The following is a 19986-nucleotide window of genomic DNA, read 5'->3' as shown; positions in this document are numbered from 1 at the left end:
CTCTCTCTTTCTTTGCCCACCGCCCATTTGACCTAATTTTCCTTTTTTTCTCCAGCCCCCCCCCCCCGCCCCGCCACTGCCACGCACGACCAGCGCAGCCCCCCGGAGCCCCCCCGCTCCCCACGGTCCGTGCCCGGCGGGGATTTTGGTTGTGTTTGCTGGGTTTGGTTTTTTTCTCCATCGCAGGGCTGTGCTAGAATCGCCGCGTCTTTGGGATGGCGGGGCAGAAACTTTCCGTTTGTGGCTGGTAGGCGAGAAAAGAAAAAGAGGAGGAAAAAAAAAAAAACCGGGGGGGGGGGGTGGAAGAGAAAATCCAGTTCGTCTTGAAGAAACTGAGCCTCATTTATTAAAGTGAGCGCTGGTTGTCGAGGTAATAGCAGACATAAGGTCCATCCTTTGTACGGGAGAGTAAACATGACAAATGGGGCAGAGCTTGGCGTGATTAAAGATGAAACAAGGATCCATCTTAGCCAAATCTGAAAACTACTATCTACAGCCTCCCTTTAATGGAAGAGAGGCACAACAGCACGGCTCTGCTTTGTTGCAGCTGAGTCTCCCTCTGTTCCCCCTATAAATAAAGAGCACCCCTCCTTCCCTCGCTTCTGGGAGCGTTTAAAAAAAAAAAAAAAAAATCATGTGTTCCCTACACACACACAAACTCACACCCACAAACACGCACACTCCATCCATCCCAGGAATAGTTATAGGCTGGTGGCTGGTCCATGGGATCGGGTTTGAGATCCTCCTTGGGGGATCTGCAGGCTGGCAGAGGAGCTGGAAGGATTAGACCTGATCTTGGTATTTGGTAACTTGTGATCTTTTTTCCATTTCATCCTCCTGTTCTGGAACCAGATTTTGATCTGGCGCTCGGAGAGGCAGAGGGAATGGGCGATCTCGACCCTGCGCCGCCGGGTGAGATAGCGGTTATAGTGAAATTCCTTCTCCAGCTCCAGGACTTGCTGCCTGGTGTAGGCTGTGCGGGAGCGTTTCGGTTCCCCTCCTGAGTAATTGGGGTTTACTGAACAAACACAAAGGAGGAGAAAGAAAAAGGAGAAAAAAAAAGGGGGGGGGGGGGGAGGGAAAAAAAAAAAAAGAGCAGAAGAAGAATTACTGAGCTGTTCCTTTAACGGGTCCTTTCCCCCCAAAAAAAAGCATCACACATTCTTTTGGTGGGGGGATACACTCCAAAAAATACACCGCAAACCTTCTAAAAATACCCCCAGAACCTAACTCCAAATCTCCACCTCCATCCTCGTTGCCTGACGTGTATTCCTGTCCAAACGTTTTTACAAGGTCCCCTGGACGCGTTTTCCGTGCCCTCCGCGTGTGTGTACACAGGCACACACCTCTGCTCCAGCATCACTCGGCTACCCCGAGCTTTAAAGCTCCCCCTGCACACATGCAAGCAGGCAAACACAGACACTCCTTTTTAATAAATATCACACTAAAAAAAAAAAAAAAAAAAAAAAAAAAAAGAAAAGGGGGGGGGAAGGGAAAATAGTAAAAGTTGACTCAACCCGCCACTTAAATACAAATTACGAAAACATAAAACTTAACTTATGAAGATTCAACAGCCATAAAAAAAAGTAGCCTGCAAGAAATTGGAGGAGGATGGTAACAGAGACTTCAAAGGCACATGGCCAAGCAGAGCAATAAAAATTTATGGAGGATGTAATTATACCGCTCTGCAAACAGGCGATCGTAAATCTCCACGAATGGTTATTTTACAACTGGTGCAATAAGATTTCTACAAGACTTTGAGGTGCTACTTAGTATAAAGCAAAGCCACTTTAGTTCACTTACCCGTGCTTACATGGACTTTTTTCATCCAGGGGTAAACTACCGGCTCCTTGCAGGAGGAATCGGAAGGGCTTTGGTGCAGAGAGTTTTGGCTGCAGGAGGGCGGTGGGCTGGGGGTGCCCGGCTCGCAGGGCTGGCTCGGCTCAGAGAGGTGGCTCTGCAGTCCGGCCGGAGGATGGACATGACCCCGGGGGGATAACACCGCTGCTTGGTGGCCGGAGCTCTGGCAGGACGAGTAGAGCTGCTCCTTGCAGGCTGACCGCGGCTGGTACATCGCTTCATGTTGGAAAGTGCTCTCTCGCCTCTGGCTGCTGTAATATTCCGGCGAGTGATTGGGAAGGTAATCGCTGTGGGAATACTCTTCACAGGGTGGGAACTTGGGGTCCACATAGTTGGAGTTGATCAAAAACGAGCTCATGGCCATTAATTTCTTAGAATTGCACACACGGAAAAAAAAAAAATATATCTCTCTCCTAAAATTTATTCCTGTCCCCCCCTTTACTCGTTTTCCTGTTTCGTGAAACCCTCCTACTTACTGTCAAGTGAACAAAGTTGGAGTCCATGTGACAGCGCGGGCCAATGGCGAGGTGCCCTGCGATCCCCGGATAAGGAAATCTGCCCAGCCCGGGCTCTCCCGGGGCCCCGAGCATCCCCGGGGAGCCGGCCGGGGCCCCCCGCTCCCCGCCGGCCGCCCCCGGCCCCGCCGGCCCCGGGCCCCGCCGGCCCCGGGCTCCGCTGCGCCCCGCGGGCGAGAACCGGCCCCCCCGGCCACCCCCCTCGGGGGTGTGTCCTGGCCCGGGGCGGGGGGAGCCGGGGGAAGGGAGGCTGGGAAAAACAGAGATCCCCCCGAAAGGAGAAAAAAAAAAAAAAAAAAAAAAATTAAAATAGAGGGTAAAACTGTTTTTTCGGGGGGTTGGGGCTGCGGGTGGCAGCCGCGGGCCCCGCGCACGATCCGCGGCGGTCCCCAGGGTGGTGGCTGCGTCCCGACCCCCCCCAAGGTGATCCGGGAAGGGACATCGCGCCCGAGCCTGGCAGAGATGAATAGGGCTTGCCGGGGATCGATAGGAAATTCATCAGCTAATTCGGGGTACCCGCTCTCCTAAATGACATTTAGCTCGGCTCTGGGATTGACTCTTTTCCCACGCAGCGATGGAAAAAAAGCAGCCCGTCCTCCAAGCAAGAAATCAAGGACTTGGTGAACAATTACAAAAGCGAATTAGCCCAAGTCCTAATGCACCCTCGCCTCGCCGTTCTTGTAATAAAGACGCTTTAAAAGCCCGGGCAGAGCAGCAGCCCTCCCAAAGCCCCCCCTAATTCCTCAAATTCGTGTTTAAACCCGAAAGCGCAATCAGCTCCTCACAAGCGGCAGGAAAGAAAGCAAGTAATTTTTTTTTTTTTTCGGTGTCGGCGCTGAGATTGCACAAACTAAAGCAATAGTGGGATTCTGGCTCTCAAATCGCAGAAATAACGCCCCTGACCACCCCCAACACCCCCCCCCCCCCCCCCCGCCTTCTCAGCTCCGATTTTATCTCGAAGTGATGATAAAGTTTATCGCAGGAGCTCTGGAGTTGAGCTAAGGTCAAATCCGAAGTATTTCTTTTCAGCTATAAAACGGTTTTCTGGTTAAGCCCTTGTTTTCACCCTTTTAGTCAGGGATCTGGGGGGGTGGCTTTTGGGGGGGTTGGGTTGGGTTTAATGCCTTCTGGGACTGTGACCTGTAGTGTTTGTGTCAACTACATATTCCCCTAGATACGAATTTGTGACCCAACTTCCTTTACACAAATTCGGATCTACAGGGTACATATAGAAGACAGATGCATCCTCCTCGGTCAGAGATCTTCGCCTACCGCCATAATTATCTTCTGGGGCAGGGGGGTAAAGTTTTGTGACTCGAGAGATCGAGAATTAATCTAAAGACGGCTAAAAGATTCACCCTTCGGAGGAAAGACGATTAATTAAAGCGCCAACTCAGTATCCGAATAGCCGATACTCGATTAGAGAAAACCGAAACTTTTCTACCTCCTCCTCCATACCTCCTGCATTAGTTTACCGCTGTGCTTAAAAAAAAAAAAAAAAAAAAATCAGCCCCTGGGCTGAATAGATGAGTATAGACGCACAACGAGCCTGGAATCCCAATAATCGTCGTTTAAAAGCAAAATGCCACAGCTCCGTCCCTCCACCCCGAAAACCCAATCACTCTCCACACGCAGCGCCGAGATTTCTTCCATTTTTCGTTCTTGGAGGTCAACCAAGGTTTGGGTTTATACGTGCGTGTGCGGATAAATTATATAAAAAAAAGGAAAGAAACAGATGAAAAGAAATACAGAATGTAAAGGCAGATGGGACGACAGGTTTTTTTTTTAATGACAGGCAATTCTTTTTACAACCCGAGAAAAAGATCAAAGGCGTTTCATTTCCGAAAAAGGGATATAAAGCAATAAAATATTCATACTGTCTAGGTAATGAACCTTCATTCGGAACTAATGAGGGTAGCATCATGTTGAGATTTCGTTTAAAATTACAGTTGCCCAAGAGATTAAAAGTATAGCATCCTCTCCCCCCGCTTTTTTTTTTTTTTTTTTTTTTTTTTTTTGTATTTCAAAAGGCAGAACATTTTTTTGGTCAAGCATCTCCCGAATTAATTGCATTTAAATGCCACAGCAAAGAGGCTATCAGAGAAAAGCTGCGTTTCCCCCCCACATTAAAATTCCTGACAAATATCTTAAATATGTTTCACAAACTCCTGCATTTTTTTTCTTTTTTTTCCCCTACTAAAAATAGTTACAGCCAAGAACGACCGTCCCGTAGTTTTCCCGGACAGACATGCCCGGAGATTTTTCAGGTACTTTCAGGTGAATAGTCGGTTTTCCTGATAAAACGTATAATTCCCAGCTAAACCGAAAAAACCCCGAAGACAGCTCTTAGGAACGAGGCGCAGACGCCCCCGGGCAGCCCCCGAGCCCCTCCGCGCCTGGGCGCCAGCAGAGCCAAGCCAGGGCGCGGGGGTCCCCCGGCCCCCGCCCGCGCCGTGCCGGCAGCGGGCAGCAGCTCCCGCATTTGCCCCCCAAGACCCCCCATCAAAGCCCGCGGCCAAACCAAATCTGCTTGCTCGACGTGTAGATGGGTGCCAGAAAATAATTCTACAGAACCAATCCCATTAGAGCGAGCTTTTGCTTTTTTTTTTTTTTCCTTTTTTCTCCCCCCCTCTTAAATTTTATTCCTCCTTTCCAAGCCCCTTCTCTGATTTATTTTATTGCATTTCCCCGCAGCCGGTACCGCGGCGATCTCCTAACCGAGCAGAGCAGCCTCAGGAGCAATAACTAGGCCTATTCCGTATTTTTAACCCCCTCCCACATCCTTTTTTAAAAAAAAAAAAAAAAATCCGTTTTAATTTTCCTTCCCAATGACACGAGGGGTTTGGCGCTAGCAAACCAGCACCCCTAGCGTTTACCAGAAATCTTCCCCCCACCACACCTCCAAGGGATCCCCCCCTCGCCGCCTCTGATCCCAAATTAAAGGCAGCCCCTCGCTGCCCCCCTGCCCACCTTTCTCCCTTTCGCTGGGAAACCGCCCCACGTCGCGGAAATTCCTCACCGCAAATTTCACCCGGGCTCTTATTTTCCATTTCAAAGCAACCTCAGGCCCGGGGGGGGGGTGTCCCCCGGGGCTCCCCGGCCTGGCCTGTCCCCCCCCACCCCAAGGGGGGCCGGGGGACCCCTCCAAGCCCCCCCAAAGCCCCCACCTGCCAGCGCAGGGGCTGCGGGACCGCTGCGGGGCCGAGCGCCGCTTCGGCCGCCTCTGCCCCCCGAGGAGGGGGCAGCAAGCGGGGGGTGCCCCCCCCCGCCCGGCCGCCCCCCCGCCAGCCGGACCTACCTCGGCAAAACGCGGCTCCTTCCCTCGGAGGGACCCCGGGGGTGGGACGCTGCCTCCAAACTTGGGGAGGCTTTGCAGCGGAATCCCGCAGACCCCCCTGCCCCCCCCAGTCCAGCCCGGGCTCTTCTCTCCCCCGGGTTGCTTTTTCAATGAGATTATTTCTCGGTAAGAACACCAATTTCTCTCTCTCCTTCTTCTCTCTCTTTTTTCCTTTTTTCTTTTTTTTTTTTTTTTTTTTTGTGGGGTTTGTTGGTGCCCCCTCCCCCGCACACCCCCCACCCCCCAGTATAACCCAGTACCGTCCCGCAGGGCGAGCGGAACTGCTGCTGGCAGCGCCAGGAGGCCCTCTGAGCATTTTGGGGTGGGAAACCCGCAAGTTTTGGTATTAATCTCATAGTTTGTCAGTCTTTGTTAAACAGCGAGGCGTGTCCGCAGCGGCGGCCGCCGAGAGCCGCGCTGACCCGCGGTTCACCCCGCGCCGCTCCGCGCCGGCCGCTCCAGGGATTTTTTTTTTTTTTTTTGTATTTTTTTGTTTCCCCCCGGTATATTCCCCTCTCCCCCCGGAGATCGCTCTCTGGAGCCTGGCAGCAACGAGGATGGGGATTTTTTTAATTTTAATTTTATTTTTTTCCCCCTTTCGGAGGCGCGGACCTTTCGGGTTTGTGTTTTAGCGCTAAACTGGGATCCCCCCCTCCCGCAAACGGGGAGCGCGGGGGCGGCTGCGCGGGCAGGCGCGGAGGAGCCCGCACCTGCTTTGCGAGAGCGAAACGCAGATTTAAGCCGTGCCTTTCCCAGCCAGCCGCCTCTATCCTTCTTATTTCTAATGGGGAAAAAAAAAAAAAAAAATCATCTTGGCACCTAAAGGCCGCGGAGCGGCGCGGGGGGGAGCGGCGCTGCGAGGGGGCTGCGGGGCTCCACCGCCGCCCCCGCGCTTCTCCCCGCCATAACGCGGCCAGTTGGAAATTAAACCGGGATTAAAAAGCGAATTAAATTGATTCTCCGGTAGGGGGGAAGAAGAAGAAGAAGAAGAAGAAGAAGAAAAAAAAAATCCGGAGGCAAACCCACCCTGAATTGTGTTTGCAGCGGCTGGCCCGCACCGGGAGACCCCCGGGGCCAAGCCGGCCCCGTCCCGAGCGAGGGGGATAAATCCGAAATATCCCCCAGCGCTGCCCTGCCTTTCCTCCCCCTCCCCCTCCTCACACCTCCCCACGACCCCGCTCCCCACGAGCACGCAGCCCCGCGCCCCTAAATCGCGAGTCAACCGCTGCGGCGCCGGGGCGGGTGGCAGAGGGAAGTTGCGAGGCGGTGGGCTTGGCTTCTGTTTTGGTTTGGGTTTTTTTATTGCCGTGAAATTATACCTGCTTGTTTTAATATCCCGAAAACAAATGGCCTTTATTATCCATTACCTGTTCTATAAACCTGGAGTAGAAATGACTGTTCTAGAGAGATAAGTATAGTAATTACAAGGGCGAGGAGATGGATCACCCAAGTTACAACTAAACGGTAGCCCTTATATAGTGATATTTTATAAATACCAAGCAAATTCATGGCAATTAATTAAAGCCGAGCCTTATCACGCGAAACAAAACGCTTTACGTTCTCTTGAATTTCACCTACTCCATGAATATATCCGCATCGGGAAAGCAAATGGATTTTCCAGAATGCCTTTCCCAGGGCTCTAATATTCTCTCTTTCTCTTCCAAGAAAAATGACCCTTGTTATAAGTATTTAGTCACCGAAAATATTTAAAAGCCGAGGGGGGAAAAAAAGCAAATTTGCAGGGCTTTTTTTTTTTTTCTTCTTTCTTTCTTTCTTTTTTTTTTTTTTCAGAAGAGTTTGCCTTGCTACAACTGTTTGCTTAAGAAGCTATTGAAAAGATCTTCCCCAGTCCCAGTGCAAATAATATTTAGAGTTTGGAGGGTTCAAAGTCTGGCAGTGTAGAAATAACTTTGAAATGCCAAGGGAAATATTTATTATATCAGTTCATTAAACTGTTGCAATGACCAGAGTGGAGTCACATTTCAAGCAAGAAATATAAAACATTTCATTCAAATTCCGACGGAAAGCGTGCTGCAAAACAAAATTAGCTACTTTAACCGGACCGAGCGACGAAACGGGCACTTAAAAGCGCCTTTAAATACACACGCTGGGTTTCTTAAAGCCATCAGTCCATCGATTTTGCCTATATATCATTACTCTAGATTCCCTGCGATTAAGGTAGAAATGCAAACAGTAAATCATGGGCATTATTTCGTGCGATTCTTTTATTTTTTTGGATGAGTATTCGCACTCATACCGAGGACGTATTAAAAAATGTTTGGCGCTGGGGTTCCGGCGCCCAGGGAGGCGGGAGGCAGGCACCTCTCCAAGGGCTTTGGAAGCCTTTCCAAGGAAAGATGTTAGAACACATTTTCACCCGCCGTGTCAGACTTTTTTTCTTTTTTTTTTTTTTTTTTCCTTCTTTTTCCTCCAGTATAATTTAAACCCTATCCAAACAAAATGACGCCGGAATGAAAATTATTTTTTAACTGCTCGAGTTAATATCCTAGAGGGACCTCCACCTAATTGGATTTAATAAATGCATTTCCCCCTATATTCTGTTAATTCGACTCCAAACAGCGTTTCAGGGGTTATCTTAGAAAAATACTAAGAAGTGGCCCGGCGTTTCCTCCCGGGAGCCCCAAATCAATCTGCCTTATTTTCTGCCGTCCCACCGCAGACCCCCGGCTCTCGCCCTGCCCCTCCGCTTGCGGCCGAGGGTCGCCCCCTCCTCGCCACCCTCCGCCGCCGCTGCCCACAAGCAGAGTCTTCCTCCCACCTCGCCCCCTCCCCGCTTTCTTTCTCTCCCTCGGTTTTTCTCTGCACACTGACATCAGTCTATCAGGGTTATACACAGCACTGAGTCACGCACGGCGTAAACTTTTGACCCTCAACTTTTTGACCCCTCGAGCTATAATGCTGTACTAACAAGCCCCCCAAGACCAGAGTTCCCGTCTACGTCCCAAGCAACTAACGCGGCGCTGATTTCCCTATTTCATTTACTTTACTTCAAAAAGAAAAGGGGGGGGGGGGGAACAACCCACCCTGGATATTTCTTCGTGACTTTTTTTTTCTTTTACCCTCCAGGGGAGAACACAAAATCAGAGCTTTGCAAACATGAGATGTTTATCTCCAGCTCACCCATTGCTGTCTTAGATCGCTGATTTTTTTTTTTTTTGTTCCTTTTGCTCTCCCTCATTTTTATATTTAAATGAACGGGGGCGGGGGGGAATGCCTTAAACCACAGCTGCGTTATTTCTCTCTTATTTGGGATTTCACCTAGGTGAGTTGTGACCGCGGCGATTAGCCCCGCTCCGCTTGCCACACACGCAGGTTTTGGGGGGATGAGGAGGCTTTGGGGGGATGAGGAGGCTTTGGGGGGGATGAGGAGGCTTTGGGGGGGATGAGGAGGCTTTGGGGGGCATGAGGAGTGCCTCCGATGGGTTCTGGAGCACCGGAGCCCGGCGCCGAGCAGCGCCGCGGCCGCCCGGGGGGAGCCGGGGCCGGCGCCGGGGGGGCCGCGGGGCTGCGGGGCGCCCGGTCCCGCTCCAGCCCAGCCCGGCCCGGCCCGGCCCGCCGCTGCTGGCAGTGAACTTGGTCTGAAGCGAGCTCTGCTGGCTGCTCGGGGGCGTTACAGGCGAGCGGCCGCGCCGGGTCCCCTGCCCGGGGTCTCCTCTTCCCCCCTGGCCGGGGGTCTCCGGTTCCCCCCCTGGCCGGGGGTCTCCGGTTCCCCCCGCTCCATCCCCAACCCCTCCCGCCCCGGCTCTGCGAAGCCTCCCTGCACAAACACAGCCCCGCTTTGCCACCCAGCGAACGCCCTCCCCCCCAAAAAGCCCGGCGCTGTCATTTGTTTTGACTTGAAGGGTATGTATATATGTGTGTGTATACACATAGGCGCACATACACATGTTAAAAAGAGATAAATCAAAGGGGGAAAAACCGCCTCGTACTAGTCTTATTCTTTCAACGCTCGCTGTCAAAATAGTTTCTTTTTAAAGCTATTTAGGGTAACAGAACACGGAAAAACTACGCAGGGTGGACACCTCTCGAGTTAAGTTATCAACCTCCTTCCAACTACCATTTATTTAATATTACGAGAGGAGAATGGGGAAAATCATCTCAGACACCGAAATAGCCACGCTCTGAAAGAAAATGTCATTCTTAAATCCATTCTGGGGCTGGAAAGAGACCCCAGAGGAGGAGCCAAGCCCCAGAACAGTCCTTTTCGGGTTCCCTAATTGAGGAGGGACCTTTATCAAGAGGATTTTAAATAATCCCGTCAGCTCCTTCCCTTCAGGTCGGACGTGTAATAAAAAAAGGAAGAGGTTGGGGCTGGGGGACAGAAGGAGCCATTTCTCAGCCTGAAATTCAGCTGTGGGGGAGGGAAGGGGGTTTGGGGAGCGGCGCTGAAGGGAAGGGGCTGGGTCCTCCGAAAGCCTCCCCTTCTTGGGGAGGTCGCGGCGTAGGCCGGAGTAACGTACAGGACCCGTGCCAAAAAAATAGGTGAATAACCGGATTCTTCCCTTAAATAGAATGAAAGACAAGAATTGCAGCCCGAGCAGGGCGATTCCCAGTCCCTGCCGCCAGCCCAGCCCCGCCGAGGCAGAGGAGGACCCGCAGCCTCCCAACCTCCATTTTTGCGGCCAAGGGGGGGGGGGGACAAAGAAAAAAGGAGATCCCTTTGGCTTCTCAAAAGCATAATCACCACATTGTTGGTGTGTGTCTGTATTGGAGCAATATGAACCGCATCCAGTCCTTCTCCAGCCCTCCCCCTCTCTGCCTGCCAGCCCCCAGCACGCCCGGGCAGTGGGTCTCGGTGAATTAAAAAAAAAAAAAAAAGGGAAGAGGGAAAAAAAAAAAAAAAAAAAGGAAAGAAACAACACCACCACCAGCACCAAACCCCCCGGAGCCTATGTTTCCCCTAAAAAGGTGACCCGGCAGCCGGGGCCCGCCTGCGCTGCCGTAGGGTGCTGCCCTCTCCTCCGAGAGAGGAGCCGGGGCTGCCCAAGTCTGCTGACCTCGGGATGATCCCTCTTGCCTATGAATTATTGATGAGATATGAGCTCTGATTTCTCTTTTCAGTATGCAAACCCCATTATACTGTTAAAATGGCGATTTAATCGTTTAGAATAGCTTTGCTTTTTTCCAACTCATTTGTGCCCCTTCCTTTTCATTTAATTCTCTTAATTAAATCCTTTAACAGATTTTAATCACTTTTTGTTGAATAAAATAAGACATCATGCACATCTGCAACTAGGTTACCTTGGCGAAGTTTGTTTTTGGTGGGGTTTCTTTGTTTTGGTTTTGTTTTTGGTTTGGTCTGCTGGCTTGTTTTGGCTGAGTTTTTAAAACCCGGGTGGAAGGAAATTTTATTCCGTGTTACGCCGTAGCCAGTGAGCAAAGCAGCTCTGAAATGCACAAAGGCTTAAAAAAAAAATCCTAAAAAAACCAAATAAAAATAAATAAAGCCGGGACATTCAAGACCGCCTGACAGCGGCATCGCACCGCCGAGCTGCCTTTTGCTTTGAGGCGCTCCCCAAACCGCTCTGTGCCGCCTACAAACACCCCCCCGCTTTATTGCTGAACCACCCTGGGAAACAAATGGGCATTTTAGGGGTGAAATTTCCTCCTTTTCGCCCTTCAGCAGCAGCCTGGGCACGGGGGTCCCACGGCCGCCCTGGCACAGGGCCCCGGGGAGATCCCCCAAAAGGCAGCTTGGAGGGGGGCTGTCGCTGGTGCTCAGCTCTTCTCTCCCAGTCCAGGGAGCCTGGGATGGGTCTTGGGTGAGCAATAACCGCTTTGGGCATTGGGGGGGGGTTCCCCAAAAAGTGCCAGCGAGGTTTAGATACTGTTTACTAAGCGAAATAGGAAACCTTCAGGGATGGGGAGAGGCTAAAGAGGCATGACAAGGGGCAAAAAAAAAAAAAAAAGGTAAAAGTGGATATGGTTGCACGCATTTTTAGTAGGTGCGAGGTGCTGGGAGCCAGGTGAGCTCTCAGGGAGGCTCCTCTGGGCTGTGGCGAGCTTGGCACGTCTGGGGCGAACGGCCCCAGCCTGCCCGGGCCACCACGGAGCCCGCTGGGAGGGTCCCTAAGTCAGAGCTTCTCCCCATCTGCACCCAGTCGTGGCATAAAGGTCTGCACAACTACAGGGTTTTTTAAAAAAAAGATACTTTTTTTTTTCCCCCTTCCTAAGTAGTAATCATGTCCTAGAGATTCTCCGTATTCTTAGACCCGATATTAAAGCATTTCGTGTTTATTCTGTCTTCTACAGCTGCAGAAGAACTAATTGTCCCATGTCTGATGTATGCCATTAAAGTGAGAGAAACGATGAAAAATGCAAAGGAAAATCCCCGCCTACCTGCACGGTCAGAGCTCCGTTTTCCTGTTTACTCTCCTTATACTTCCTTTTCACCAGCAACAGGGAGATTTTTTTTTTTTTTCCTTTAAAAGATGGGGGGGGGGGGGGCACCCTGTGCTAAGCCTGTGACCCCTTCCAGGCTGTAAACTGGTAGCAGTGGTACCTCCTTATGCCTCACAGGAACTGGAGGTTAACACCATGAAGGCGGGGGGGGGGGGGGGGGGGCACCTCTAAAAGCCCCAAAACCCAGCTTGTAAAAAAAAAGGACAAAAAAAACCCCAACAAACCCCAACCAAACCCAGATCCCAACCCCCTGCTAGGTGCTGCAGGTAGAGAGCAGACCCCGCGGACAGGGAGCGGGGGGTTCTTGTGAGCGATGGGGAGGGGAGGGGGTGGTATTACTACTCCAGCCACAAAATCCCGTCCCTGCTCCTCTGCTGGGAGCCAGGCCCGGTGCCACCCCTGTGCGGGGGCTGCTAAAGCCGGGGGGGCAGGGGGCTGTACCCGCTGTCACCCCGACCGGCACCCCCTCCTCGCCCCAGCGCCCCGCACCCAAACCGCGCTGCAAATCCCCCTCGCTCCGGCTAGCTTGCTCTGCGCGCCGTTCCCCTTAAGAGAACATGTTGCGTGCAGCAAGTGGTTAGAAATGGTGGTACTTCAGGGAAAAAAAAAAAAAAAAAAAAAAAAAAGCCTTGTGTCTCCTGTGATGGGAGTGAGATTGGGAGGAAAGTTTGCCCGGGACTGTATAAAAAAAATGAGTATCTTTGAGCGGGGATCGGACAGTGATGCAGATGATGGATGGGGAAGAGGCGGATGGACGGGTCTATGGATATACGGACGGGTGAATATATTTTGGGAACACGGTGTTTGTGGGTACATGCGTGCATTGACCGTATGGTAACATTTTCAAACGTACATCACGGCGAAGGGATGTCACTTTTCTTGCCTAAACCGCTCGAATCGTGTGACTCGGTAGAAGTTATTTCTAGTCGCCAGCACAGATCGGAAGGGTACAGAATTAGCAGGCCGTCACTTGGCCGGACCCCAGCGCGGTCACGCACCCCTCCCCGCATCCCCTCGCCCCCGAGCGTTCCTAACCCCGGGCGGACAAACCTCCTGCAGCCCCTCGTGTTTGTGCGGCTAAATTCACCTTTAAAGACCGTGCCGTCGAAGCCCTTTAGGATCCCATAAAATATCTTTATTACCCACTGCAAAGCAGGCGCCCAGCTTGCTCAGAGCCCCGGGAGAGGCTGCTCGCACAACGCCGGGCGGCTGGGTAGCAAAGGCTCCCCGCACCCCGCTTCCCTCCCTCGCATTCCCAGCTTTTGCGTTTGTGTTTACAGGTTTTCAGAGCAGAGGTTTTTCAGGATTGCACTGGCCACCCTCTGACTGCTCAGGGAGAAGCCAGAAGTTCAGATGATGATAGCAAAGATATTAGGAGACACATGGAGCAGGACAGGAAAAACAGCCCAAGGAAGGAAAAGCAATCTCCAAAGTGTGCTAAAGGGGGACATTCTGCTTTGTGTAAGAGAGACGGACATGTGTCCACCAAATGTTGTCTTACCGTAAAAAGGAGGGAGGGAAAAAAAAAAAAAAAGCAGCTTGTGACTGCTCCAAATTCTAGAAATCCCCATCCCCCCAGCACCTCCGCTTTGAACTTTTTTATTAGCATTATTTTTTAAGGAGCAGGGAGCGGAGGGGGGGGATAGATGTGAGTTGGTTCAGGTGTGGACAGAGTGTCCCCCCACCTCTGCTGCAGCCCTGGCGACTTGGCTTTCAAAAGAAGCAGCCTCCCCAGGGTTCCCCCCCTCCCCATTTGGCTCTCCCGCTCTATTTTGCTCTGGTTTGCCTTCTTTTGCCCTGTCCTGCGCTCTCTGCGCGGCCACGGAGCCGCAGCCTCCGGCCGGGGCCACCTGCGCGCCCCGCAGCCCCCGCCGCAGCCCCTCGCCCTCGCCGCGGCAGGCTCTGCTCCCTGCCCTTCCCCGCCAACTTGTTTATTTTCCCAAAGAAAAAGGCTGCTGCCTGCCTTTTCCAGCACGATGTCCCCCTTAGAAGGGGGGAGAAGGAAATCTGTGAGATATCGGTGGGTTCAGTAAGGTTTGGAGGGTCCGTATGCAAACTGCAGCCTCTCTGATTATTTTTCTGTAGCACTTCAAGACAGGCTGGAGACATAACAGCGGTCATTCAGTGTCTCCATATGGCAGAAAGGAACTACGGAAATATGAGGACACTCGTTCGTATTACTGGAAAAAAACGAAACCCAAGAGAAAATAAAAAAGGGAGAGAGGGGAAGAAAAAAAAAATAAAAAGCCCCGGGGCAAAAAAAAACCCAAAAACAAACCAGTCTCTACACAGGCCGAAAGGGGAAGAAAAAAAAAAAAAAGGTGCACACATTTCTTTGGCAAGCAGGTGAAAATAAGTAAAATGGAAAGGTGTTAAGGACCTGAAGAGCGCAGACAGAATATAGCTAATTGGAATGCAAAGGCGTGGGCCCGATTTGTGGCTACTCGCGAGCAGCGTAACCCGCACCGAAACACCTCCAGCAAAGCAGCAACAGCCTCGTCCCATGGCGAAGGACAAACGCAAACTTTGTCTGAAGTACACATGTCCCCCGGCCCGGGCAGGACGGAGTTTGCCTGGCGTGGGCAATGAATCTTTCCAGGTTTTGCTATTTCTCCCGCTTCCACAAAGTTTACTCGCGGGCCTCGAAGCTGTGATGGAAACGTAATGCAATCCCAGCTCTCGGGAGGGTAAGAATTAGGAGCTTCTAAAAGTGAGAAATAAAGCTCTGAAAGAGAGGCAGACCCTCTTTCCTCCCCGCTCAGCCTTTAGCCACATCAACCCTTTAAAATAGTTTAAGCAGATAATATTTCAGAAGAACTTACTTTCAGGACTCCAGTCTATTGGCTCTCTGGACTGAAAACTGGACCCGCAAAACATGTTCCCTGCAATTGCAACGTTTATCTCATCTGGAAAAGTGCTCACCCATTGCTGCCCCTTACAAGCCAAACCAAGCAGTTAAAGTGTCACTTAACATTCTAGAGAATGTGAAATATATTGTACATTGTCAACTCCCCAAAACCATAAAACTAACTTTATGGACCTCACGTGACTTTTGAGAGCCAGTGAGGGGTATCTGTCTGAGGTCTGGGCGATTTTTACGATCTAACTTCTAGATAAAACCCTATCCATTTGACATCTAAATGTCATACCCACTTTTGGTATAGTTTGCTATTGGTAAAAAAAAAAAAAAAAAAAAAAAAAAATCAAGGGAAGGCGAGCAAATGGTTTGGGATCTGACAGTCCACTTCACATCCCTCTCAAAATCACTTAAGAAGTACCTAAACAGTGGGAGATTAAGTTTGGTAAGTTCGAAGCTCCAACTTTCCTTGCTACGAGACAAAACGCCCGGGCTGCGGCGGTGCCGGCGGCGCCTGGCCAAGGCGAGCGGCGTGGCAAGCCCGGGGCAGCGCGCGGCCAGGTGTGACACCTCGGCCGATGGCAAGTGGCCCGCGGGCGAGCCCGCCGGCGGCGGGCGCGGAGCTGCGCGCTGGGTCTTGAGGCGCGGAGCCGAGCGGAGCCGAGCGGAGCCGAGCGGAGCCGGGGCGGGCGCGCAGCGAGCGCCGCAGCCCAGGACGGGCGGTGGCGGAGCGCGGGGAGCCGGGGGGGGGGCGCTGGGGGTGCCCCCCGCCACCTCCCTGCCGCAAATATTGCCGCACGAGCCCACCCCCCCCGCCGCCCTGGGGGACACGGGCGCGCGTGGACGTGGCCGCGGGTACCGGCAGCGCCGGCTTCGCAGCGCTGCCCGTGCATCTCCCGACAGGCGCGACAAGCCGCCGGGGCAGCGTTCACACCGCCTTATCGCGACTTGAAACCAGTTTGTCCGACGCGGCGGGGCGGGGGGAGGGGGGGGGTGGCGCGGGTTTTGGGGAGCGGCGTGGCTGCCGTGCGGTGCCGGGTGCGGGGCGCTGCGGGCACTCGGCGCTGCCCGGCTCCCCGGGCGCTGCCCGCGAGGCCGCGGCTCTGCGGGGGGCTCCCCGCACTCCCCGGGCGCTGCCCGGGAGGCCGCGGCTCTGCGGGGGGCTCCCCGCACTCCCCGGGCGCTGCCCGGGAGGCCGCGGCTCTGCGGGGGGCTCCCCGCACAGCTCCGCTCCGTGCCAGGCGTCGCGGCGGCTGCAGCGTGTGCTGGAGTCCCCGAGGTGGTGCATAAAGTGCGGCTGGGAGCCTTGGTGGGTAGGAGAAACGTTTATTTGACTTCAAGTAAAGCTACAAACAAATACAAAAAGCTTATTGGCAAAGTACTAACAGGCAGCTAGACATGACAGATGCCATTTTTACACATAACATTGCATTCACTCTGCCCACTACGAACCGTCTATTAGTCACATCAGAAATATTTCTAGTATTTACAAACATTAGAGCACTCTATTGTTGGTCCGATTTTATATATTTTTTTTTTTTAATAGTGAAGTTTACCCACGTCTAAGAGTACGTCTCGGAATTAGCCTGGGACTAGAAATCCTGGCCTGAAGTTTGAACTAAAACACAGACTGGACAATTTTAAGACAGAAAGATACAAGAGCTTTTTCTTTTTTTTTTTTTTTCTTTTTTTTTTTTTACATTTTTGTTTGGTTTTTTAGATTTTTTTTTTTTCTGCGACTGTAGTGCAGGAACCCCCGATTTTAGCTTAGGCAGAGAAAAACTCACCCAAAAGCAGTAAACTCAGGAAAGGGGGAGGGAAAAAAAAACCCAACAAATAAACAAACAATCGTATCTGTTCTCAATTTATAAATAAGTTATAACATTTAAAGGGCTCACATAAAACATGCTAGCTTTCCAGAAAGCATCAAGAGAGCACGGACACATACATTTATAAGAACAACAAGAGCATGAGGAGCATCTGGAAATAAAATTTAATTAAAAAAAAAAAAAATTAAAAAAACCCCAAACCAAACAGAACACGACATGAACTCAGTCCTGGGATAACGGTACCATACGCGCTGTTTTAGAATATCAACAACATGCCGAAAAGAAGGTGCCTCACTGTACAGTACTCCGAAACTAAGATCTGCGGCGCTTTATTTATTTATTTACGTATTTCTTCCTCGTCTCCTCTTCTTTCCTCGGTATTCCTCCTCTAGAATTTATGGCTGAAAGGCGCTGCCCGCCGAGGCTAAGCTCATGCTTTTCAGTTTATTATCCTTCTTCCATTTCATCCTCCTGTTCTGGAACCAGATTTTGATCTGGCGCTCGGAGAGGCAGAGAGCGTGAGCGATCTCTATTCTCCTCCTGCGGGTGAGATATCTATTGAAGTGGAATTCCTTTTCCAACTCCAGGGTCTGGTAGCGAGTGTACGCTGTCCTCGCCCTCTTACCGTCTGGTCCAGTCATGTCTGAATAACACGGACAACAGCGGGGTTTGGGTTTTTGCTTTCTGCTAGGGTTTTTGTTATCCTTAAGGCTATTTCTTTTTTTTTTTTTTTTTTTTTTTTTAATACCGAGGTAAAAACATTCGCCGCCTTCCAGCAGCTAGGAAAGCTGCTTATTCCCCAAATAACAGCCCCCCCCTCCTCTTTCTCGCACACCCCCAGACACGTGTAAAACCCCCCACCCTCGGCCCCTCCAGAACCGACATTCGCAACTCGAGATCCATAATTTAACTTGAAATCTCCCTTTTTCGCCTCTGCCTGGGTGTTTCTGGGTCTGTTTGCAGGGGCAAGGGGTTTAACGCTGCTTTCTTTTCTCCAGGAGAAAACCGGGGGCGGGGGGCCGCTATTCCCCGTGTGTCTCCTCGCAATTTTGGTTTTGTCAAGAACAGATTGTCAAGAATACACCCAGCAAAATAAGAGTAGGAAAGGGCTGAGAGACCCATCTGTGCATATAATGCCATTTTAATGGTCAATTCTTTCCTTTCCTCTCCCCCCCCCCCCAAGGAACACCCCCTTCCCTCAATTTTTAAATTACCTTCTCCCACCATCCGCATAGAGCTAAGAGCTCGAAATAAGCGCACGTTTCGCGGCAAGAATAGCGAAACTAAAATAAAATCGCCCCCCCTCCAGGCGCCAGAGGCAGCTTTAAGGCAGCGATCAGAGCAAGAAATACAAAAGCAATAAATAGCTGCGTTTCTGCTCCAAGCGCCTCCGCCGAATAAAGGGAACGGGAGAAAAAAAGGGAGCGGGGTGGGGGGGTGGGGAGGGAAAAAGGGGGGGAAAAAAAGGAACGGAGGAGAAAAAGAGGGGTGGGGGGGGGTGTGCGAAAATAAACAACAACAACGACAAGGACGGAAAAAGAAGTAGCTGTACCATGGCTAATGTGAAGTTTCCTCATCCAAGGGAATATCTGAGGTGCCTGCCCTTCTGTTGCTGCCGTGGAGGTCGCGATGGGCTCTGCCTGCGCTCGGGGGATGCTGCTGCTTATTGGAGTGCCCTCGTCGGCTCCCGAGGACGCGCTGGTCTCGTCTAGTTCTGTGAAATTTGTGTTGGTGGTGCTGGCAGAAGTAGCTTGCTCGGAGGGGGACGGGGCGGGTTTGCCTCCATGGCTCTCGCTGTTGGAGCAGGGCAGGGAGTCGGGAGAAGATAAGGAGCAGCTAGACGCCTGCCTAAACCTGCTCTCCTGAGCTGGAGAAGGGAAACCGCGGGAGCTCTCCCCCACAGCCCCAAAGTGACTAGAGGAGGCTGAGCGGTTGATGCTAAGGTCCATCCCATTGTAGTTGTAGCCATAAGAGCTGGAATGCATGGTGCTTGAATCTCTGTAAGAACCGTTCATGGAACTGCTGGTCCCATAATTTAGTAACTGATAGTCGGGGCCATTTGGGTAGCGCCCTGAGAACGAGTTTACAAAGTAAGAGCTCATTTGGGTTATTTTGGAGGGCTTGATTTGTGGCTCGTGGTCGTTATAACCCTGTGCTTGACGATTTATGATGTATTAATGAATTATAGCGATGCACTGTACTTCGTTTTTGCTATGTACGCGGCCAAATATGGGGGGAGGGTGTGGGTGCGTTTGGGAATCACGTGCTTTTGTTGACCAGTCGTAAATTCTCACTGATGACCTCAAGAGGTAATTCATGCTCTATGGTTACAAATAATGACGAGCGCGGAGCCGGTTAGGCCCAAGTCGGCGCGCGGCGCCCCGAACCCCCCGCGCGCGCCGGCGCCGCGCTCGCGCCCCACCTTGGCGGAGCGCGCCACCTGCCGGCCGCGCGGGGACACGCACGGCGCCCGGTGCCCGGGGGCGGGGGGGGGCGGGGAGGAACACGGACACGGGGGTGGGGGGCACACGGGGACCCCCGCACCCCCAAACCCGCCCCCGCCGGCCCCGCGCCCCCCCCCCTCCCCCGCTTTGCGATCGTCCTCGTCCTCCCTAAAAAGCGAGGCGGGGGGCGGGGTGGGGGGGTCGCGCCGCCGCCCGCGTGTCCGCGCCCCCCGCGTGGGTCTCCTCCGGCTCCTTTTCTTTACTAAACTCTGAATTTCTTCCTTCCTCACGCCGCCGGGGAAGCTGGCGAGGCGGCGCGGGGTGAGGTGCCGGGGGGCCGGGGGGGCCGGGCAGGGCGCTCTTCTCTTCGGGGGGGGGGGGGCGAGGCGAAGCTGCGGCGTGGGGGGGGCAGCGTGGCCGCTTGGCACGATTTCGCGTGGTTATTGTCAGGAAAGTCACGCTTTCTTGCACGCTGAGCGCGGAGCCAGCGATGCGGTCGCACCTTAATTCTGGAAGGTGGGGGGGGAAATAAAGGGGAGGGGGGGGGAATAAAGGGAAAGGAGGGCAAGTCCGGCGTGGAACGGGTCGGCAGCGCTGCTTTTAGGACATCCTCGCTCCCCAGCGCTTCGCCTCCTCTTTGAACACAGCGCTGTGCTACGTTGTTTTTCCTTTCCATTTGCTAACCTGCAAGGAATATTGGGGAGCAAAAGCACTCTGAAAT

At 52.4% G+C, this 19986-nt stretch overlaps 2 protein-coding genes across 2 annotated transcripts; both read right to left on the bottom strand.

Moving 5' to 3' along the window:
* Nucleotides 1–701: 701 nt before the first annotated feature.
* HOXB4 (homeobox B4) lies at nt 702–2450 on the bottom strand. Its single transcript, XM_009490022.2, has 3 exons — nt 2337–2450; nt 1804–2230; nt 702–1018 (listed from the first exon to the last, which is right to left on the bottom strand). Exons 1-3 carry the CDS (start codon nt 2448–2450, stop codon nt 702–704), a joined length of 858 nt encoding a protein of 285 aa, XP_009488297.2.
* A 14766-nt stretch (nt 2451–17216) lies between these two features.
* HOXB5 (homeobox B5) lies at nt 17217–18923 on the bottom strand. The gene is made up of 2 exons (XM_075722929.1): nt 18374–18923; nt 17217–17464 (listed from the first exon to the last, which is right to left on the bottom strand). The coding sequence occupies exons 1-2, from the start codon at nt 18921–18923 to the stop codon at nt 17217–17219; spliced, it is 798 nt and encodes a 265-aa protein (XP_075579044.1).
* Between the last annotated feature and the right edge of the window lie 1063 nt (nt 18924–19986).

The sequence above is a fragment of the Pelecanus crispus genome, chromosome 18, assembly GCF_030463565.1.
Source record: "Pelecanus crispus isolate bPelCri1 chromosome 18, bPelCri1.pri, whole genome shotgun sequence".
In the NCBI taxonomy this organism is placed as follows: Eukaryota; Metazoa; Chordata; class Aves; order Pelecaniformes; family Pelecanidae; genus Pelecanus; species Pelecanus crispus.
This window is presented reverse-complemented; position numbering and strand designations above follow the sequence as displayed.